The sequence below is a fragment of the Crinia signifera genome, chromosome 5 (genome assembly GCF_055691185.1).
Source record: "Crinia signifera chromosome 5, ASM5569118v1, whole genome shotgun sequence".
Taxonomy (NCBI): domain Eukaryota; kingdom Metazoa; phylum Chordata; class Amphibia; order Anura; family Myobatrachidae; genus Crinia; species Crinia signifera.
The window spans coordinates 247,221,909-247,243,510 of record NC_139221.1 but is presented as its reverse complement, the minus strand read 5'-3'; the positions used below and the strand labels follow the sequence as shown (position 1 = coordinate 247,243,510).

The window sequence follows — 21,602 nt, the reverse complement described above, 5'->3', positions numbered from 1 at the left end:
GCATCGCCGCAGGAGTTAAAATTCGCCGGTCAGGGGCAGCGAGCCCCTGACTCGTTGAATACTGGAGCCGGCGAGGCTCCGGAACACGGCGACCAGTGGCGAATGTGCAGCGAATCCTAAACAGAATTCACTGCACATCGCCAAAATCCTCATTGAATACCGCCCAATGTCTACTTACTAACACAACCCTGTGTCATAACACAATGCAGCCCCAAAAGTACAGGATTAGTAAGAATTACTGTATTGGTGGAAGAAATGTGACTGCAGCCAGTGGCACCTTGATTGTGGTACCTAAAAGCGTTCTCACATTATGAAGGTGATTTAATTTGTAAGAAATACCCCAGATGCTTATTCTCCTTCATGTTATCCTGGAGTAATTAGTGAACATGCCGTAGAATGAAAATCATCAAAACATGGACACATGAAGAACAAATTTATTCATCAACATTAAAAAATGCAATGAGCCAGCAAAAATAACCAACCAGTGGTCATCATTTTCCAGTACAATATTTATATCTTTTGTTATTTGCTGCAGTACGGTATCGCTAGAACACAGGAGAAATTAATTACATTCTGAAAGAAATCAGTCACTTAGAAACACAATATAGCATTGTACGTAATATACTGTAACCCACTGGGCGAAAAACTTCCCAGTACTTACGCTGATGCATACATAACATATTATATACATTACATTGCAGATTTGCTTACTGTCTTTTAAGACATTTTAATGGTATTACAAGCTTCCCAGAGGTTAAAGGCATTTAGTATACTGCAGTTACAAAGGCACCCTTTACTGTATGTTTAGTACCCTGTATCAGTATATGAGATATGTTTAATTGCCTTTTAGCAAACGATTCCTTCTCTGCTTGCCAGTCCCACTGGTGATTTCATATGTAAGTATAATACATATACATACCCTGCTTATTCACAGTGCTACTTACAGTACAAACATTGGTTAGTACACATTTCTTACCAGAATTTCCATACTTGACATTGTGCGGCATTGTGCTTGACATACAGGTACAGACATAAGACCCTGTAAATCTGCATTATCCCCCAAGTTTAATCAGGTTCTGTGAGTAGCTAAATTCAAGGCAGCATTTCACTTGCTTTTAGCTCCCGTGGAAATCATTTGTTTGTAGAATTATAGTGGTGTTATGGCATCTATTATATACTGTATGTAATAGATTTTCCTTTCCATGTGCGGTTGCACTCTGATATACACAAGTGTGGGTGAGTGTTGTGACACTCAAAGCCACACCCCCGAGTTGTAAATGTGTCCTAAAAATGGGAAATGTATGGCCATTGTAAAATAATAGGCAGTTATGTAGATGGGATATATAATAGTGTGTATATATTTCTGGACGCTGTGGATTGGGGAGGTACAGTAATGAGTAAGGCTCCTGTCAGTCAATATGTTGTCCTACTAATCTGTATATAAGATGTCAATATACTGAATGAGGAAGGTGGTTTTCTAGATTTTATAGGGGGCTAATAACCCTTTTGTCGCAGGGCCAGTATTTCCCACTGGGCTCGGTGGGCTACTGTTACTTCCAACAAGCATAGGGGCCCCAGAGTAGCCAAAGGCAGGGCAAACCAAAAATGAAATGTTGCTTACGGCAATCCCCTCAGCACTGGCTAGCATTGGCCGGCATCTCTCCTCCCTGTCCAGTGGTCGTGGTCCAGCATGATGACGTCAGTGAGGAGCCCTGAGAGAGATAAGTTTGTGTAGGTAGGGGCACTGCTTTGCCCGGGGGCCCAGAATGCTGTTAAGATGGCCATGTTCGGTCATATATAGTAGCCACACACATTCCCACCCATCAGAAGCAGCTATTCCACTACCTTATGTACGAACTGATCCCCACACCTGGTATTGTAAGCCTCACAGCGCAATCCTCTCCTTCCTATAATTGTCTTCTATTTGTATCATAGTCCCTTACAATGTGCAGAGCTGCGTAATACCCCAGCACTTGGTAAATAAAGGATAATAGTAATATATACATGTATGCTGTATATATCTTGGAGAATATTACCTACTGATTTTTTTGTATAGGCTAAACCTAATTTATATTACCTAAAACATATATTTTTTAAATAAATTGAATGAAACAAAACTGGCATTATTTTTAAATTATCTCCTGCAATGTTCCGCAGACTTCCATGTTTCTAGGCGAGTATTGCACCTTCTTCCTGTGAAATGGGCGAAGCAGTGAAGAAGCAATGCCCATAGTGTGTGAGCTCATGGACTTCAGCATTGTGCAGTGTGGGCCATGCCAGGATGGTGCAAATTGTCTTGTCCTATTACCCACACTTGCCCCTTCGGCCTCTTCCTTGGGAGAGTTAAAAATAGGCAAGTACAGTATGACCTGAACACACAACACAAACTGGTTCCGGTTGATAGATCTACAGTGTCTAGATAGAGAGTATATATTTCGCCCCCAGAAGGTTGACATGAAATAGGTCCATAGGGTCAAAAGGTCAACATAAAAAAGGACACATGACAAGTTTGACATGATTTTTTCATGATTTTTGTTTTTTAGACCAGCTTGTTCTTACTTCATCATCCATGTCGGCATAGAGGGAGATTATAATAGTGTGTCAAGCGTATTGAGGCACTGAGCCCAAAGTATGGCGAGCCATGCAAGGGTACGCGATACTATAATTGAAACTCTATGTTAACATTACAGGTGCCCATACACGTTACAATTATTGTATACAATATCGCATCTCGGTTTTGCGATAAGATGAGATGAGATCTAGTACAATAAGGATGTGCAGCACATACTATTTGTACTAGATCTCATCTCATCTGATCTCTTCGCAAAACCGATATGTGAAGAGATGGGATATTGTATACAATAATTGTAACGTGTATGGGCACCTTAACACTCATGTCGACCTTTTCATGTTTCTACCTTTTTCATGTTGATATTTTGATCCTGTTGACCTTTTGACCATGTTGACCTTTCCCATTTTAACCTTTTGACTCTGTCCACCTTTTGGCCCTGTCAAACTATTGCTTGTCGACCTTTTATTTACTGTCTATCTACACCCAACAAATGTAGCAGTCTAAATGAAATTTCCGTATATCTCTATCATATAAAATATTAATCTTTGTGGACAGTCATTAAGATCTGCTTTATCTTTTTTATTTGCAGACAGATTTGCAAGGCTTAATAACTGAAACAGTGTGGGTAATACCACTCCATGGCGTCATGCTGCTGTACTCACAGTGATATATGCGTAGACATAATCCCATCTGATTATCATCTATCAGTCATCCCCTCTCTTTTATTTCTAGGTGATATTATTGTTGTATTTAAATGTATATTATTTTTTCTGATTTGTACAGGTCTTTAACCCGTGGGAACTACTGTATAACAGTGTGTAATATGTACTGCGATTAGTCTTATGGTGTCTGACACCGTAACAAAGAAATAAGTAACCGAACTGTAGCCAAAAATGGAATTTATGAAGTATATGTTATTACGGATCTTCTTTTTGTGCTTTTTTACTAAATGATTTAGGAGTTCTGTGAAATACAGGGCATTTAATGCAATTCCTCAATGAAAGTCATTTAAGAAAACTTGATCAGAACTTAGAGCTGCAATTGATTTTAGCTAGAAGCCGTACATGCTGCCTGTCAGATGTAATGATACAGTACAGTATTTATGTACACGGTGCCTGCTTCCTTAGCATTGTATAAGAAATCAAAGACACCCTGCTATGTTGGATCAAAGCTGGCTCTGGTTTCATATTTGTGACACCGAAATCATTTATTCATTGTCTGTCTAGAGCAAATAACTAAATGTGCCTTCAAGAAAAACCTTCAAGTGGAAAATCTTGTTCACTATTCTCTTAGCTAAGGTTATGGCATCACTGCTTGGTTGCAGTTCTCATTTTACTTATTCACTGTCACATCCAGGGGTATAGCTGGAACTCTGAGTAGCATATGGCAGTCACTAGTTGACTAGTTGTGGTGATGAGGGGTCACTTCGGTCCCGCCAGCTCCATTTCTAAAGATGCAAACACAGCAGATGATTTTTTAAACGATATGCACGATAATGACCATCGTAACGACATTATAGTGTATACTTTGGAACATTGTGATTATCAACATTGGAACATCATGATTTTGATTTTCCCAGTGACTGCTCAAGTGAGCAGCTTCCAGGTACACACTGAGGGGGATTAGGGGCAGTTCAGTTACTGTATATTTCCCAGGTAGCTGCTCCGATGTTCTGTCACCAGTTGGGGGCTTCTGCTGTGCTGAGCAATCAGCAATGACTGTCAGCACAACAGTCACTGCAGGGATGCAGGGGGGCTAGGAGGTCACTCTGTGATTGGCGGCTGCTAGAAGATTATGTTTTGGTAGCCGCCCACTCTGTGTTTATGACTGGTGGCATTGTTATAATAAAATTGTGTAATTTGGCCCCACCTTTCAGACACGCAATACATTTGCTGCAGTGGGCGTGGCCTAATGTTACAAAAACAGTAGTCTGCCCCCAAAATTATCAGCTGTCTTCTGCATCTCCTCTCCAGGCTTTTGCCAGATATGATATTAATAAAGTAGGTATGTACTGTACAGGACCAATGAGCTGTTAGATGGGACAGTAGATTGAGCCCATCTGTCTGAGCTGAATGTTATTTACTGGATATGGACATCATTCCACAATTCAAGCCCCCTGATTGATGCTGAATCATCGGCAAGTCCATGGGGTTTATTAACCAAATGTTAATTTATATTGATTCAAAATCATTCTCAATTGATGCTGGGATCCAGTGGCTGAAACACACATTTACTAAGAGATAATTTTTTAATATTAATTTTAAAAAGTTTGCAAAAGTGTGTTTAACCCAGAAAACAAATCATTAATTTAGACAGATTTTCAATAGATGAAAATTAATAAAATTGTACATTTACTAAAAATACTCCCAGGAGCCTTGGGGAGCGGCAGGAGAACACAGCACCAGCCCTTCACATATACACTGGTCTGTAAATGCTATACCATAATAAAAAAAATTGCATTATAGCTTGGTCTACAGCAGTGTTTCCCAAACGGTCTCTGCTTAGGGGTATTCAATGTTGCCGATTTGTGATGAAACGACATCCGTTTTTGCAAAGAATAGATGTAATTCGCATTCCATTTATTCAGTGTTTTTTCCTTTTTGATCTGCATATCCACATCTTTACCCATGGAAACGGATGCTAATTTGCAAATTCAGAGGCCATTTCCACAAAAGCAGATTCAGCTTTTCAATGCGAATCCCGGCCGTTTCTCTTGCAAAAACATTTGGGATTCAATACTCAATCCCGTTATTTCTGAGAATCGGAAATAACGAGAGACATTGAATACCCCTTAGTAAGAGAGACTGCTGCCACTGGATATGTGCAACAGCACCATACTGATAATTTGGGTATTGCAACAGATGCATGTGTGCTCATATATAAAGAACACACTATAATAAGAGACCACACATGGTACTTTACATGTTATCATGAGATATAAATCTGCCTTATACATGCCCTGTTTTTGTAGTGGCAGACGAAGGAGGGTGAAGTGGGGTGGGCTGTCCTAGTCGCAGGTACTATACGTAAAGGCAATAATAACTGGTCCCCAGCAAGGGACAGCCTTCTACACTCACATGAAGCAAGACTAATGGGGCCTACACACATAGCGAGTGTACTGAACGATCTGAGCTATGCTAGATTCCCCAGCATACAGCGCTGTTCAGCACACACACACACACACACAGTGATGTGTAGTGCTGTGTGATGAGCGAGCTGTCAGCACCAGTGTTCTCCGGTAAGAGAACACTGGTGATGACGTTATTTATGGTCCCTGCTCATTCTTTATTCTGCCGGCGATAGCGATGCCACACACACCATTATCGCGGGCCCCTACACACACAGCGATGTAGGGTCATTTTCTAAGCAATCTGGTCAGATCGCTTAGAAAATGGCTAAATATCGATATGTGTGTAGGCCCCATAAGAAGTGTTACTAAGAAGAAAAAAGAAAAAAAAAACATTTTGTTTAAACAAAAATTATATTGCTTTTATACTTTAATATATATATTAAACTTTTAGGCAATTAATACTTGTTACTTGTTATAAAAATGTATATGAAATATTCATGACACTTATACCCCTTTTCCACTAGCAAAAATAACCCGGGTCGATGTGCGGGGACGCTGATTGTTGCCTATAAACATATTATACCTTATAATTCTGGTGGTTTTTAGATGCTTACAAAGTATCAATATTATCTTTTTGTTTAATACATTGTCCTGGATTCATTATATCACTCTGTATTGTGCATGGGAGTTCAAATAGCATGTTCATTCTCAAGCCCTATAATATAAGTATAGATACATTTATGTATGTTTAATATAACATGTGATGGCATTATACAGAGAAGGTACTTTGTACAGATCAAACGTTTCATTCTATTTATTTGATTTGCTCATTGACCTGTCTTTCTGTCTTTGCAATTTGTATTAAGCAGTAAATGTAACTGATAATATAATGCATTTTTTTCTGCCCAGTGGAAAATGTCATGTGAATTTCTAATTATAACAAAGTCCTCCCACACAGAATCAACACATTATGTGTTGTAAGGCTGAATATAACAATAATCACCAGTGTCCGTATACTGTATTTGACAGCTAAATCTTTCAATACAGAATATCTCTTTGTACAAAACAGTAAACAAAACTATATCAAAATAATATGAAGTGCAACAATATGCAAAACGCTGCATACAAAACAGTTTAGATTTGTACCTGTGCAGATAATTTAAGCATTTATATATCTATATAAATATATCTAAAATGTGATGAAGCAAGAAACATGTAATTTTTTAATTTTTTTGAAGGCATTTTATATTCTACATGTTGTGGCTTGGACTATATGTTTCATAAAGAAGAGTAAAATATAAGGTTCTGGGGACCACATAATAAATCACATACAATGTCCCAATTGCTGCCAGTGTCAGTAGGGTGACTTACAGTACAGCTAGCCAAGAATAACTAGCATATAAAGACACCTGCTCCACCCTGATCACGTTCACTTTGCCCTTCATTTGTCTATTCTATACTGACTTGGCCAATTTGTGTCCACCCACTTGGCAGGAAACTTAATGACCACCTTCTCTAATAAACCTGCGTGTTAGAAAGCTTGGTGGTTCTTCAGAAGCATCAAAGGTGCCTGTGGCCAACAAGGTTATAACTTCCACTATTGTAATAAGATAACCACTGGCTGATATAGTGTGGATGCAATAGTACAGAAACAGCTCAAGTACTGAAGGATAACACTCCGGATCTACCGTACAATTTCAATGCAAAAGTGCTCAGCGAGTCCTGTAACAAGTGGTTCTCCTTTAGATTATTTGTCCTCCTCTTTGAAAGTTTCTTCTGGTTGGACCTCTATGTCAGCTTCAACTGTGTTGGTGTCTGCCTTCCTTCCAGCACCTCCAACCCCATCATTATTGGACTCTCCTTCAAAACATTGAATCTTCTCAATGCATCCCGAATCTTCATCTTTCGTGATTCCTGTAACCTCTTCCAGGTGTAGTGAAGTATTAGTATCCAGTTGGGATTCATCCATCTCCTCTTTCTTTAGATGGGTTATGACTTCCTTTTGGTGACCATCACTTTTGGACACGATGTTGCCATCTGTTTGGTGGTTCCCATGTACTTCTACTGTATCATCACATTTCGTCTGCTCTTCATTTTTCTTGTTTTTGTCATGTTCTTTGTCTTTGGAATTAACTTTTCCTTTCCCTTTTTTTGAGTGCCTACCATGCTTATCATCTTTGGAAAACTTCCATTGAAACTGCAATGGACAAGTAGAAACATAAACTTTGTTTAGGCATGTTTTTATTGAATGGCATTTTCAATAATAAATCATAAACTAGGTGGCATCTGGGATATGGCTGTGTAGTAAAAATATATAGATAAATAATAACATATATGCTGAATGATAAATGTCCATATTGAATTAATTGCTATGGGAGTAATAATTTAAATACATTTTAAATATACTGACACTACAAGTCACATGGGATTTGGTTTAGTCCTCTTTAGTCTTTTCTCTACCAAATCCATAAAAATAAAAAAAAAGTTAAATACATCAGTGTAAAAACTGGAAATGGCCGGGACAAATTGGAGCCAATACCATAAAAGACTAATCTATAGATTAAATATGATGCAGAGACAAAGACACTGACTGTACCTACTATACCAATATACATAATCTTTAATCATTAATAGTTAAAGACCATCTGGCAATATTGAAAATTTGGTTCATTAGAGCATTTTTTGCTTATTCCTCTTTTTGCTTTCTCCATAGGGAACACACATTCGTACAATAATGAGAATGTATTAGAATGTATTAGAAAACAGTTCATAAATGAATAATGCGATTTCTAGTTAATTTAAATGTATATTTAATATAAAGTACCATCTAACATTATGTGGGTCTAACTGAAATACAATAGGGCATTTTTAATAGTTAGCTTTCAAGAGATGGGCCCTCTCTCTTCCTATCATGTTGTCCACCTGTCCATCACCCTATCATGCTTCCTATGGACTCTCTGCATCCCTTTTTTTAATATATATTTTTATGCATTTTGTTTAATTTTTTGTATTATGTATTTTTGCATTTTCTTCTTTTGCATTATATTTTAAGTTCCCCAATAAACAGTGCTGCATAATATTGTACATTATAAATAATATTCATTACTATGAATAAAAGCAGTGTTACAGTCTCCTTCTAAAGTGGTATAATCTTATTCTGCTGTAACCCATGGTAAACTATTAGAATTTAGCTTTTATATATATATATATATATATATATATATATATATATATATATATATATATATATATATTATATAATTTGGACAGACGACATATATATAGCTTTTCCTGCGGAATTTTACACAGAATTTTTTTTGAATTTTCCTACATTGAGTGTAGCACAATTAGCGGACGTGGCCTTGTAGATAGACAGCGTGGTTTCATGGGAAATGCCACATCAGGAATCATGTTGGGGGTATGCCCATCTCTAAGGGAGCTGCTGGGCATGTTCCCAGTACCTCTGTCTCCCATGAATAGATAACATGTGTATGTACACTGCAGCTAATCACCATTTGATCTGCTAAGCATTACAGTGGCTGAGAGTTGGCCTACCATCTCTCTCCTCACTGCAGGACACTGTAGCTTGCCGGTGGGATGGAAGGACAGTGCATGAAAAGTGGGACTGTTTAGACAGTTGGGAAGTACAGTATGCCACAATGAGTTGCTCTACGCCTCTCACTTCCCCCTTTCATTTCACCCTAAGTTTGGTTATAACGCTTTATTATAATTACCCTACTGTAAGCATTAATGCACAACTGTATTTTTAATCCCTGTAGAACACTGCAGACACCTTGCAGTTCCATATGACCAAAAAATAAATAAATACTCTGCATCAAATAGGTATTTCTCTCTGGCAAATAACATATTACCTGGGCCTGCCATATATAATCATGAAATCCGTCTTTGTCTTTTAACGTCAGTGTAATCTAAGTACTGTAGGGTTATATTGGCAAGTAATGAAGGAGAGTACAGAAAGTTACCTTTGGCTCTTTCTTCTTCAACTTATGGGGCAGTGCCGGCCTCTGCAGGAACACAATCTGCTTAGTAGTGACATTACCATCCCTGGGAAAGAGATTCATGAGAAGACAGGTTATCAGCCTCCACAATGCTGAAGTCACACAACCTAACAACCGTTTGCCATTGCACCCTACATTTCCATTTATATGAGATTGATTCTACGTCGAAACGGAATGACCAAGAATCAAGAAATTTACCACCAGGACACAAGTGAAACGCAATTTATTTCTAAAGTGTTTGTATAAATATAAGATTGCCTATCTTTTTAAATTCAGAATGTCATTAAGTAACAAGTTAGCCTGGAAAGAAACATTCCTTGATAAGCATAACCCATTTCTCTGACTGCCATGTCATGTATTACTCAAAAATATAAATGGACCTTGACGGAAAAAGTATCATCTTATTTCCTGCTCTGAAATTGTAATCCTTAGATCACCTTCCACATGTCAAACAAACAGATCATACTTGATTACAAACTAAAGTGAGATCTGGCTGTAACGCTATAACAGGAAACAGCAATCTAGCACAGTCCAACCACAGCTAATACAGAGACGAATTGCTAAAACTAAACAAATGCCCTAAATTGTTATCTATGGTGCTTATTTACTTGTATCAGCTTATTTTATCATTAGTATAATTTGTCTTATTATTTTATATTTCACATTATAACATTTACTTTTCACTTATTTTTAATCAGATTACATGTAATAAATCCCCAAAACACAGAAAATACATAAAATTGGGGTAAAAAAAATAACCTTTAATGTGCACAAAAGACATTCATTGTATTTATTTTATTATCATTAAAAAAAAGATATATCTATAAGATGACATCACTACTGATGCTGTCAATGATTACATAACAGCGACTATGCCCCTATTTATAGAGCAGCCTTCATTTTACGAAGCAAAATCAACTTGGTTTGCAGGCTCGATGGAGTCCCACTCAGGGTGCATCATCTCACGTGATATTACAGAAACCGAATCAACTACTGTACTTATATCAGTTAAAGAATAATGGGGCAGATGTATTAAGCCTGGTGAAGAGATACAGTGGAGACAAAGTGGAAGGTGATAACCCACCAGCCAATCAACTCCTAACTATCTTTTAAAAAAACAGGCTGCCCCACCTGCAGTGCAGCATGGTTTTGCCCATTTTCATTACAAATTTGTACTGCGATCAGATCTGAATATGGGCCTGAATGTGAATGCCAAGCAATAATTTTTTTAAACACATTTGGTTACAGTTACTTATCATGTTCTCAGTAATGCCAGTTACAGATGTACCCAGTAGGTTTTTAGCGGAAAAAAAAAAATACAATCTGGAAATTTGCATAAAGGATGCTCAACCTGTACTTACATAGGTAGTTTAATTGTAAATCAAAACTTATATTTGTATAATGTTTTCAGACATTTTATTATAATTATATGGTCCATAGTTGCCGGATGACAAAAGAGTTAAAGAAATGTTTCAATTATTATTTTGGAAGAATATAAAATCATTCTAATTTCATGCCACATTTTCTTTCATTATTTGTACCCAGTGGGCTATGGCAAAATTGCAGTTCTGCACTATGAAACTACTACTAGGTTAACTCAGTATTCTGCTGTAATGTTAATAAAATGCTAATTTATATTCAAAACCAAGAGCTTCCTCCTGTACCTGCAGGGCTAAAGGCTTAGGAGTGGCTATATGTAAAAGGTAAAAAACGTGGTAGTAACATTTCAATATAGATTTCTGCTCTGTTAATATGACATAGGGAAACAGTAAAAATGATAAAAAAAAATTATGTATTGTGCAACATAAATATAACAACGATTCGATATTATATTATATGGTACTTGTTTCCTAGCACGGCCACACCGATGTTGATCGGGTCGGTCGCATCGCATCGATCGCATCGCATGCGACCAAATCGCTTGCGATGCGACCGACGCGATGGTCCCGATTTTTACACTGATTGAAATGTGAATAGGGTCCCTGGGACCCTATTTTACATTGGATTCAATGTAAAAGTCTCCCCAGACCCCAATTTTAACCCCCTCAATGGCACCCCACGATTGACGGCAACCCAAAGCGTGGCGAGTGTAGCGTGCCCGCGAGGGGCGGCGGTACGCATCCTCCAACCTTTTCATACCCCTACTATCCACGTCGGCGTGGAGTTGAGAATATAAAGTGCCGAAGACGCCAGCCTGAACGTGGCGAGCGAAGCGAGCCCCGCGAGGGGACGCATATAACTTAGGGCTCGGTGGCTCGCTGCGCTCGCCACACTTTATATTCTCAACTCCACGCCGACGTGGATAGTAGGGGTATGAAAAGGTCGGAGGACGCGTACCGCTGCCCCTCGCTCGCCGCGCTTCGGGTTGGCGTCAATCGTGGGGTGACGTTCACAATAGGCGGGGGGGCATATACAATGAGAAATGGGCCATATTGGCCCATTTCTCATTGTTAGCTATGTAAAAAGTGCTTAATCGCGTCCATCGCATCTTGTGCCATTATAATGGCACAAGACCGATCGGGTCCATCAAGGGTTATCTTAACTTAAGGTACACGATTACCCCCGATGGTGGCCGTGCTAGGAAACAAGTACCTATTATATTATAAAATTATATTACATTTCGATTATACAGTACATTTTGTAACTTCCACTTAGATGCTGCAGTGGCAGCAGGTCACCACCATAAAAGTTTGGCTGTCAGACTTTGGTACTTTTCCCTGGATGAAATTTCCTATTTGTCTATCTAAAACAACAGGATGTGCCATGCTTCTACCTTGCGACACCATCGACCCGCTGCGTGAATCTCTGTCATCCAATAGAGAGCCTAGCCTCATCATCCCCCACAGCAGGGAAACGGAGGCTGTCAGAGCTCTGTCCTTATATGGCAGTAGACTTTCAACCAATGACAGTCAAATGTTGATCTGCGTATGATGTCGCAGAACCACGCCACACATGTGCAGAATGGTTACAATGCTTGTGTGAATTATAAAATAATTGTGATGTTGCGGATAGCTATCCTAATCCGTTGGACCCTGAATCAGACCCAGTATGTTGGCATGCATGTTAATGCATACACCTAGTAGACTTTTGGTATATACTATAAGCAGGCCAGGATGGGCAGGATACGTAGACCTGTCTACTCTTTAGGGGCAGTGGGTGACTACCTTTCAGGTTCCTGGGAGTGTGTAGACAAGTATTCTCCAGAGAATATGCAAAGCAAATGTGTGCAATATACTCTCCACAATCACGTCAGCCCCAATGATTATACCTGTACTGCAGATGAAAATATATTGCTTAAGCAAAAGTCAATGTTCCTTTTCACATTTAGAATATCATCATTATGAGAAATATGTTGACAATTATTCTTTCCACTTACAGACGATGGACTTTAATTTACCATGTGCTCATGCAGCCTACGGATGTTCCTGCAAGCTGACAACTCACAAATGAGTTTAATTTGACCTCTGTCTACCAACAGCAAATGAGTCGCAGAAATCTGGGACTGTAATAAAACGCATCATTTTTATTCAGTACATATCATTCTTGTTTCTTTTTATGGAGACTTAGGAGCTGGTGCAATTTGCTTACTGTGAATTGTGTCAAATCTGCCCAGAAAACGTGCCACATGCTTTATGTGCCCAGGCAGATTTCACTGTTACTGGCTGATGAAGACTAAAGTACAGTGGCTATATTACGTGGCAGGACTATACACTGACAAAAGAAGGAAAGAAGGGAGAACAACCGATATGCCAGGTACAATACATACAGAAAGAAAACGCAATCAAACTCATTGAATTACTAAATCTAGTGCGTATTCATGTGACGGAGCAAGTCAAAACAGATACTAGATGACAGTGAGATATTAGGAGTGGTTATGAGACATTAGAATCAGCCAGGAGAATGTAAAACTGATAAATCAACTGGTGTGCGGTAAAGAGTGTCCCTGCTTTTCCCTGTACTCTCCCCACTTACACCATTTCAAAGAGATAATGCTTATGATTTTATTTACATTAATAACTATACTGGGCTCTATTGGAGATTTCCATAATTGAGTAATAGCAGCCATAGGGGTGTATGCAATCCAGGATCACGGCTGTCGATCCCTCCTGACAGCTGTGATCCTGGCCCGTCAGCAGATCGGCGGGTGGGATTCAATGTCCCACCTGCCGATCCGCACAAAGGGGGCGTGGCCGCTAAAAGGCCGTGCATTGTCGATCTGTGTCCGGGATCGCGACAATCCACGGCCGTTATTGGCAGAATGGGGCCGACAGCTTCTAAAGTCAGGCTTGTTCTGCCGTGATCCGTCTTCAATGCTGTCGCTAAAGGCAGCATTGTATAGGTCCCCGACGCTATTTCCCCTGTCGGAAATAGCAGCGGGACATTGCATAACCCCACTTAGTGGTGATCACAATATGGCCCAGTAGATAAGCCACCAGACAGCCTCCCAGGGTAATAGTGAAATGCTACAAGCGTCAGCCGGGACAGCCACACCCAACACTGTGAAGAAGAAGGAACACTTGAGTCCAAAGCAGCCGTAACAAAGGACAAGACCAAAAGATGTGGTAGATATTGGCAACACTTCTGCACTTCCTCCAACAAAATTGTGATACAGAAGGCCATATCCTTCGGAATGAAGTATGCTTGCTGAGTCAGTTTGTAAAACATCTCTGCGTGATTAATACACTTAGAAATTTTAAAACTTCTTCAGTAAGGGTTCTAAAGAGATCCCCCTCAGAGTGAGCCGGTCATTGAGCCTGATTCAGACCTGCTCAATGGGCTGAGAGTGTTCGAAGCCCAGCGAGCAGGTAAACGCCGCCCTGTCGCGCTCCCCCTTTCCCTGTGCACAGCACACGGGAATAAATAAACTCACCGTTGAATGATTTTCTCCTTGCTCACAGTGGTAAGTTTAGATTTACCCAGCGCTGTAAAGGCTGTGGGGAGAAGAAGGTTGCTGCTGATGTCAGCGGCCCTTCCTCCCAACGGCCGTGTAACGCCAGCGTTTTCTGGGGCACTCTCAGAAAATGTCAGCCTTCCGCCCCCAAATGCCTGGTGCCTGTCAATCACCTTACATACGGCCAGCGAATGACATAATTACAGATATTTATATAAATCCTGCTATGGGATGTTATATTGCACTTGGATATGCGAAATAGGAACCAACCTACCTCCTAATAAAGCTCTTTTGAAAAAGAGAAACCTAATCCGACCCAAGAATCAAATCAAAACTTTTGGTCTATGTTGTATCATTAAACGCCAATAATAGCAATGATGCCGGTTCTTTCTTATACTTCCTATACAAATTGAAGGAAGGGATAGCCATATAGTCCAAGAGCCTTATTTAAGGGGAATAAGTCAATAGCTGCTTCAAGCCCAGCCAATGACCAAGGTGAGTTAAGGAACAAGCTGGCCTCAGAGTCTAAAGACGGTTACTGTATCTAAAAAAGGATCTATGTCTATGGCAGGGGGCTGATGGGTATTATTAGAAACATTTGCAAGATTATAGAACTGGGAGTAGTAGTCAAAAAACAGATTTGCAATATCTATTGGAACGGATACTTTAGAACCCCTAGAGTTTTATACAATCTGGATTCTCTCCTTTGCCCTTTGCTGTGTTTACGAGCTAATAAGCGAACAACCGATTGCCAAATACACACAACTATTGGTTAAGACGATTTAAATTGTGCTCCACCTCATGGAAAGAGAATGCATTAACATTCCCCTGGGCTAAAAGGAGGAGCTTAACAGAAGGATCAGCTTTATGAGCTGATTCTAATCTGGCGGTTTTAAATTCATTTTGCTAATTTTATTACTTAAACAGGGCAGTTTAGGGGGAGAAGAGTCTTCATGGCTACTGATGCTTTTATTGATCTTCTGCCCTGTTACCTGTAAACAGAAATTGATACCAATGATAATTAATGTTAATGCAGTTGCTACAGTACCTACCTACTGGTGCTTACTATAGGAGTTGACAGGACGCATGTCAGTTGCCATCCGTACACAGCCAGAGAGTTCAGGAGCGGCATGTAGTCTGTATGCACTTTTAAGTCCTACAAAAACAAACACCATGATTGCACGCAATGTTCAAAACCTACTTCAATTACTTAAACATACGTAATCTATCAAATATTAATATTGAACATTGATTTTGTTTGTTTCTTCTAACTGTATAAAAAAAAATGCAAATCACACATTAGTGGTGTTAATTGGACCGCTTTATGTGCAAATGGGTCCAAATGTACACTATACACATTCATGTTGCATGTGACAATAGCGACATCTGTGATTGTGCGGTAGGGTGTCCTTACACTACATTATGTGGAATAGTGTGTCCTTGTACTACAGTATGTGGGCTAGTATGTCCTTACACTACAGTATGTGGGTTAGTGTGTCCTTGTACTACAGTATGTGGGTGAGGGTGTTCCTTGCACTACAGTACGTGGGTTAGGGTGTTCCTTGCACTATAGTATGTGGGCTAGTATGTCCTTGCACTACAGTATGTGGGTTAGGGTGTTCCATGCACTACAGTATGTGGGCTAGTGTGTCCTTGCACTACAGTATGTGGGTTAGGGTGTTCCTTGTACTACAGTATGGGGGCTATTCTTATTATTTCTGTCCTCCGTGCATCTGCATGGAGAACCGATGTTGCGCGCCTGCGCAGGCGTGTTTCTGCGCATATGCAGAAACTTTCAGTTCGCTGGGTCCATGCACCCTAGACGGCTTGCGGGGGGCGGAGAAGGATGGGGGCGCCGGGCTGCCCCATTACCATATGGGAACTCCAAGCGTTTCATGGGCATTCCCATCAGAATGCTGGGTGGTGATGTGGGTGCGCGGGGCTGGCTGCCCCCCCATATTCGACCCAGCATGCACGCATATGGAAGCATATGAAAGTCACTTCTATTTGCGTGTACCTTCCACAACTTTCGATGGTCGGCTGCCATCGAAACATGTGGGAGGTTACCCGCGGCATACGAATGGATGTTTATGCTAAACATTCATTTGCAGCCTGTGCAGGGGGAACCCACGCTGCAAAGGGCGGGCGGATGGGTGGACATTTGGCGGGTGAGGTTTGGTGGATTTGCAAGGCAGCGAATTTGCAGCCCTGCGAATCAACCAGAATAACCCCCTACGTGTGTTAGCATGTTCCTTGCACCAAAGTATGTGGGTTATGGTTGTCCTTGCACTACAGTATAAAGGTTAGGGTGTCCTTGCACTACAGTATAAAGGTTAGGGTGTCCTTGCACTACAGTATAAAGGTTAGGGTGTCCTTGCACTACAGTATAAAGGTTAGGGTGTCCTTGCACTACAGTATAAAGGTTAGGGTGTCCTTGCACTACAGTATGTTGGCTAAGGTGTACCATGCACTACATTATGTGGGTTAGGGTGTCCTTTCATTACAGCATAGGGGTTATGGTGTTCCCTCACTAGAGTCAGTGAGTCAGAGTGTCCTTGTACTATAGTATGTTGGTTATGGTGTTCTTTGCAGTATGTGCAGAGTATGGACAGGCAGCCACAGGCAGAAACAAGATTTCACATTATGTAACCAAAGTATTTACACAAGATTGTTGTTGTTATTATTATTATTATTATTCTTTTGGTACTTGTGTATTATCTGGGCGCCCGATTTTTTCATAGCATGCCACTACTTAAGGCATGCGATGCGATTTTTCATTGTAAAGACCAGATTTTTAATTGTATATTCACCCATAGGTGATTTCATACCCCCACTATCCAACTACGCATGGAGTTGATTTTATATAGTGTGGCGAGCACAGCGAGCCACCGAGCCCGAAGCGTGGCGAGCGAAGCAAACCCGCGAGGGGACGCAGATTACTTTACATGTATTCTGCGTCCGCTCGCCACGCTTCGGGCTCACTATATAAAATCAACTCCATGCGTAGTTGGATAGGGGGGGTATAAAATCACCCATGGGTGACTATACAATTAAAAATCGGGTCTTAACAATGAAAAATCGTATCGCATGAATTGTATGCCACTATATTGCATGCGATGCGATGCAATACAATGAAAAAATCGGGCACCCAGATATTACACAAGTACCATTATTTTGCTTTAAATGTACGCATTTTTTACACATCTTTGCACATCTGTCTTTTTTACTATTATCATGTTCTTTGAGACTTTCGACCTAGTACTTTGATACATCTATGTCTTGACGCACTAGTTGGAATGCCTGTACTAAAGGTGTAACCAAGGCAATATATGAAATATGCATCCCAAACCCTCTAATAACCGTCCACTCAATATAATATTATGTATTTTCAGACTTATTTCATTATTACAGGTACCTGGGCTGAGCGAGTTAATTGATGATAAAAACCTCCCCTTTCCCCAGTAAGTGAATTCATCACAGGATGTAACTGCTATAGTAAATTATGTGGGAGTTTCAAGAGCTGGGAACATCTAAATATAAATAATGATTCATTTTATTTATTATAACCTATTTATGAGCTAAATAAATATTTCATCAAATGTTCTGTGTAAGATTTACATGCAAACAAGAACTTTGTAATGTTTGAATCCTGCTTTTGCTTTGCCAGTCAGCAGCAATTCCACATTATATCTGTGATTGTCATCTCACACATATAATGGATCAGAGATGCGGAAAGTCAGATAACTGTAAAGGTGTGTACACACGCTGCGATTTGCTAACGGCGGCCGCTGGGGACCGTTAGGGTGCCAGCTTTTGCCGTTAGGGATGGAGGAAGGGCGCACGTGTAGGGGGGAGGGTTGGAAGCAGGGGCCATGCTGCGTTGATCAGCATGGCCCTCATTCTAAGATAGTTTAAATAGACTATGATGTACATTCGATTGCAATGCAGCGGGGCCGTGCATCATGATCGGATCGGGGCGGGTGCTGCTTAGCACTGTGCGCTTTGCACAATCTGCTCTTCGATTTTGACTATTGACTCAAAATCGCACCCTGTGTACACAGCATAAGAGGTCAATTTACTAAAATGGGAGTTCTTTTGAAGATGGGATGTTGCCCATAGCAACCAATGAGATTCTATATATTATCTTCTAGAAGGTGCTAAATGAATAAGTAAATTCTGATTGGTTACTATGGGCAACATCCCATCTTCAATAGAACTCCCAAATTTACCCCTAAGTGTACTTGAGATAGGGTTGGAAACACTGAAATGTTATGTAGGGGTACAAGAAATCTTCTCTAAACAGTTATTTATGGGGATGCACACAAATAGTAAGTATCCTCTAAATGTACATAGGGGTAACCACTGCAGGAGGCCTTCCATTTTCAATTTTAAAAGAGGATCACCCATCATTAACTACTGCCACCTGCACATGGTCCAAACTACTGTGATTTCCTATTTCAGAGCTTGTCCACTGTACTGTACATCTACACTATTAACATTCAGCCAGGAAATGGTGCATCAAACACATAGAAACATAAATATGGAAATAAGACAGGACATCAGTATGGAGATAGAATAGCGCATGCAAAATGATCCTTGAAGGAGTAAAACTGAAGTGAGATAATACATATATTTTCCTGCATATATATACAGTATACAGCGGCAGCCTGTGTATAAAGATAATAGACGTCTGTTACTAAATAATTTAGTCAGCATTATAGTGTGTGGTTTGGAGGGTTAGCAATTTCTAGGATCCTCAATTAAAAAAGTCAGATCTGAAATAGATACTAATTGAGATTTGCAAATAACTTTGATGGAATATTCTTCAGCAGAAAATGTATATTTCCTTGATTGGGTTTTACAGTTCTAATTGCATTGAACTCTCCTTTTATTTAATCATCCCCCCAAAAAACACAGATCACAATGGTTATAATAGCATTGTTCTACTATCTAGCTATGGCGCCATCATAATACTTAGCTGCTGAAAATGCATTTTTAATGCATATCAATGAGCACTTCTTTTAATTACCCTTTTCTATTGTAAAACTAACAAAGGTCAAGTCTTATTTTCTCTATTTTCACTCATATCCACTTTTCTTGTGCTACATAACAGAGATTGCAAGGGTGAAGCTTTGCTGCTAAGATATTGCAGTGAAATGATGCTAAATATCTCTGTGCATAGCCACTAACAGCTTTAGGTGGTGATTCTGATTAACTTGCAAAGCAGCGTAAAAATTATTCTAACACCGCCCGCCAGGCTTGCGAATGCACCGCCCCTACTCCGAACATCCTCGCCAATTTGCGAATCCATTTGCAGGGTAGAGTACAGGGCCGAAATCATTTGATGGTGAGAGTGAGAGCACCTGTCAGCCTACACTACAGATCAAGCGTCCTCCCTCCCCAGAATGAATTCACCGGGTGACTGTCACACTAATACATCATCCCCGGGGTGAGTGTAACTCCTAGCACTGCATTATTGGGATTATTCGGAGAAACTTGCGGCCAGTACACCCTTGTATGCTGCTACCTTTGGTGGACCGTGAGTGCTTTTTTTTTTTGGTGATCCCCACCTTTTAACCACATTGAATACTGTCCTATGTAGAGTATTGTGCATTGAAGTGCATCATTTTATACTGATACACTGTATTGATTCAATATATTATTAATTCATCCCAGTGTGTGCTCTTAATTAATTGCACTTTTATTTCATAGAATCCCAGCTATTTCTGGGAGCAGCAATTAAGGAAACTTTTACTATTCCTCATTAGATTCTTAGTTGCTTCTGATATTATTGTATATTTTTCATATTGGTCCTGCCCACTCATGAACAACCTGCAAATCACAGTACTTTCCTCATACTATTGCCCACTACCTTGGTAAGTGGGCAGGATGAGGCAATACAGCCTACTCTACTGGGGGTGTGGGGGATTGCCTGCAAATTGCTGTGTCTCCCACAACTTTTGGAAGAGTAGACAAGTATGCAACTTACCACATAGCTGTCTACCCTCCTGCATTGTGCAGGAGACTCCCTGACATAGCAGCAATCTCCCTCTCTCCCTCATTAGTCTAGCAATCTCCCTCATTTCACCTAGCCCACATTACACTGTTACATTTTTTTGTGAAAAAGGAATGAGAGATAGATACAGTTACATTGAATCATCAGCACAATTTCCCAGCACTTTACTTTTTAAGTATAGTAGCTCTTACTAACTGCTTTGGGGCTCATCTACTGTACATTTGGATATAAGTAATTTTAAAATATTCCTCTAAGATGTAGCAGTCCACACCCACGCTTTTTTTTTTTCACAATCTCTCCATATATGGAACTAGACACGCCCTTTGGGAGGAGCATGACACACCCCCTAAATGGGGAGCTTTGCAAATTCTGTTACCATCTTCTCCCTGAAACTAGTTTGTAACAGTAGGCAAGTATGACTTACCAACTATTGTACTCTTACTATAAGAGTTTTTCTAAATCTAATACAGGTGCTGCATGTTGGCCTATGCTTGCAAGATCTATAACTTTTCTGCTCTTGACTTGTTTATTTCTGCATCTGATTATGATGCTGGGTATTTGCTTGTTCATTGTGTGATAATGAGCACCAGTCTAGAAAAGGACTTTAGCAGCACATCCTTTCTTCTTTCTGACCATTTTCCTGGGAGAATCAGCACATTACTAAGCCTGCAGCACAGGTTCTCCCTGAAGACCAATATGAAATATTGGCATGTCTTGAAAATGTTAAGAACATTGTTTTTTTCTCATAATGGAACAACGTGTATTTAGCCATGATATTTAGTTCAGGGAACAAATAGAGTGAAACAGCTGGGACTCTAAAATGATTCTAATGGATGAATAAGCATTAGACAGTTTTTACAGGGACTAATACACTACTATAGAATTTCAGACAAAGGCAAAAATATTGATTAGGGAGAGAAATGGAAGCTGAAAATGTCAATGTTTCTTTCCAGTTAACGCCCATATGTTTGAGAGAAAGGTATGTAAGCATATACTGTAGATGTTTGCTGTACAGTAGGTCTAGACTTGCTTCA

General features: G+C 39.9%; 1 protein-coding gene across 1 annotated transcript in view; it reads right to left on the bottom strand.

Annotated features, from left to right (window-relative positions):
* Positions 1 to 416: 416 nt before the first annotated feature.
* Positions 417 to 21,602, bottom strand: part of RFTN1 (raftlin, lipid raft linker 1) — a 308,799-nt gene continuing 287,613 nt past the window's right edge. Inside the window, exons 8-10 of the mRNA XM_083188794.1 lie at positions 15,605 to 15,708; positions 9,626 to 9,707; positions 417 to 7,839 (exon numbers count right to left, since the gene is read on the bottom strand). Of these exons, the coding sequence (XP_083044920.1) occupies positions 7,390 to 7,839; positions 9,626 to 9,707; positions 15,605 to 15,708 (636 nt within the window). The 3' untranslated portion in view covers positions 417 to 7,389. The remainder of the gene's footprint in view (positions 7,840 to 9,625; positions 9,708 to 15,604; positions 15,709 to 21,602) is intronic.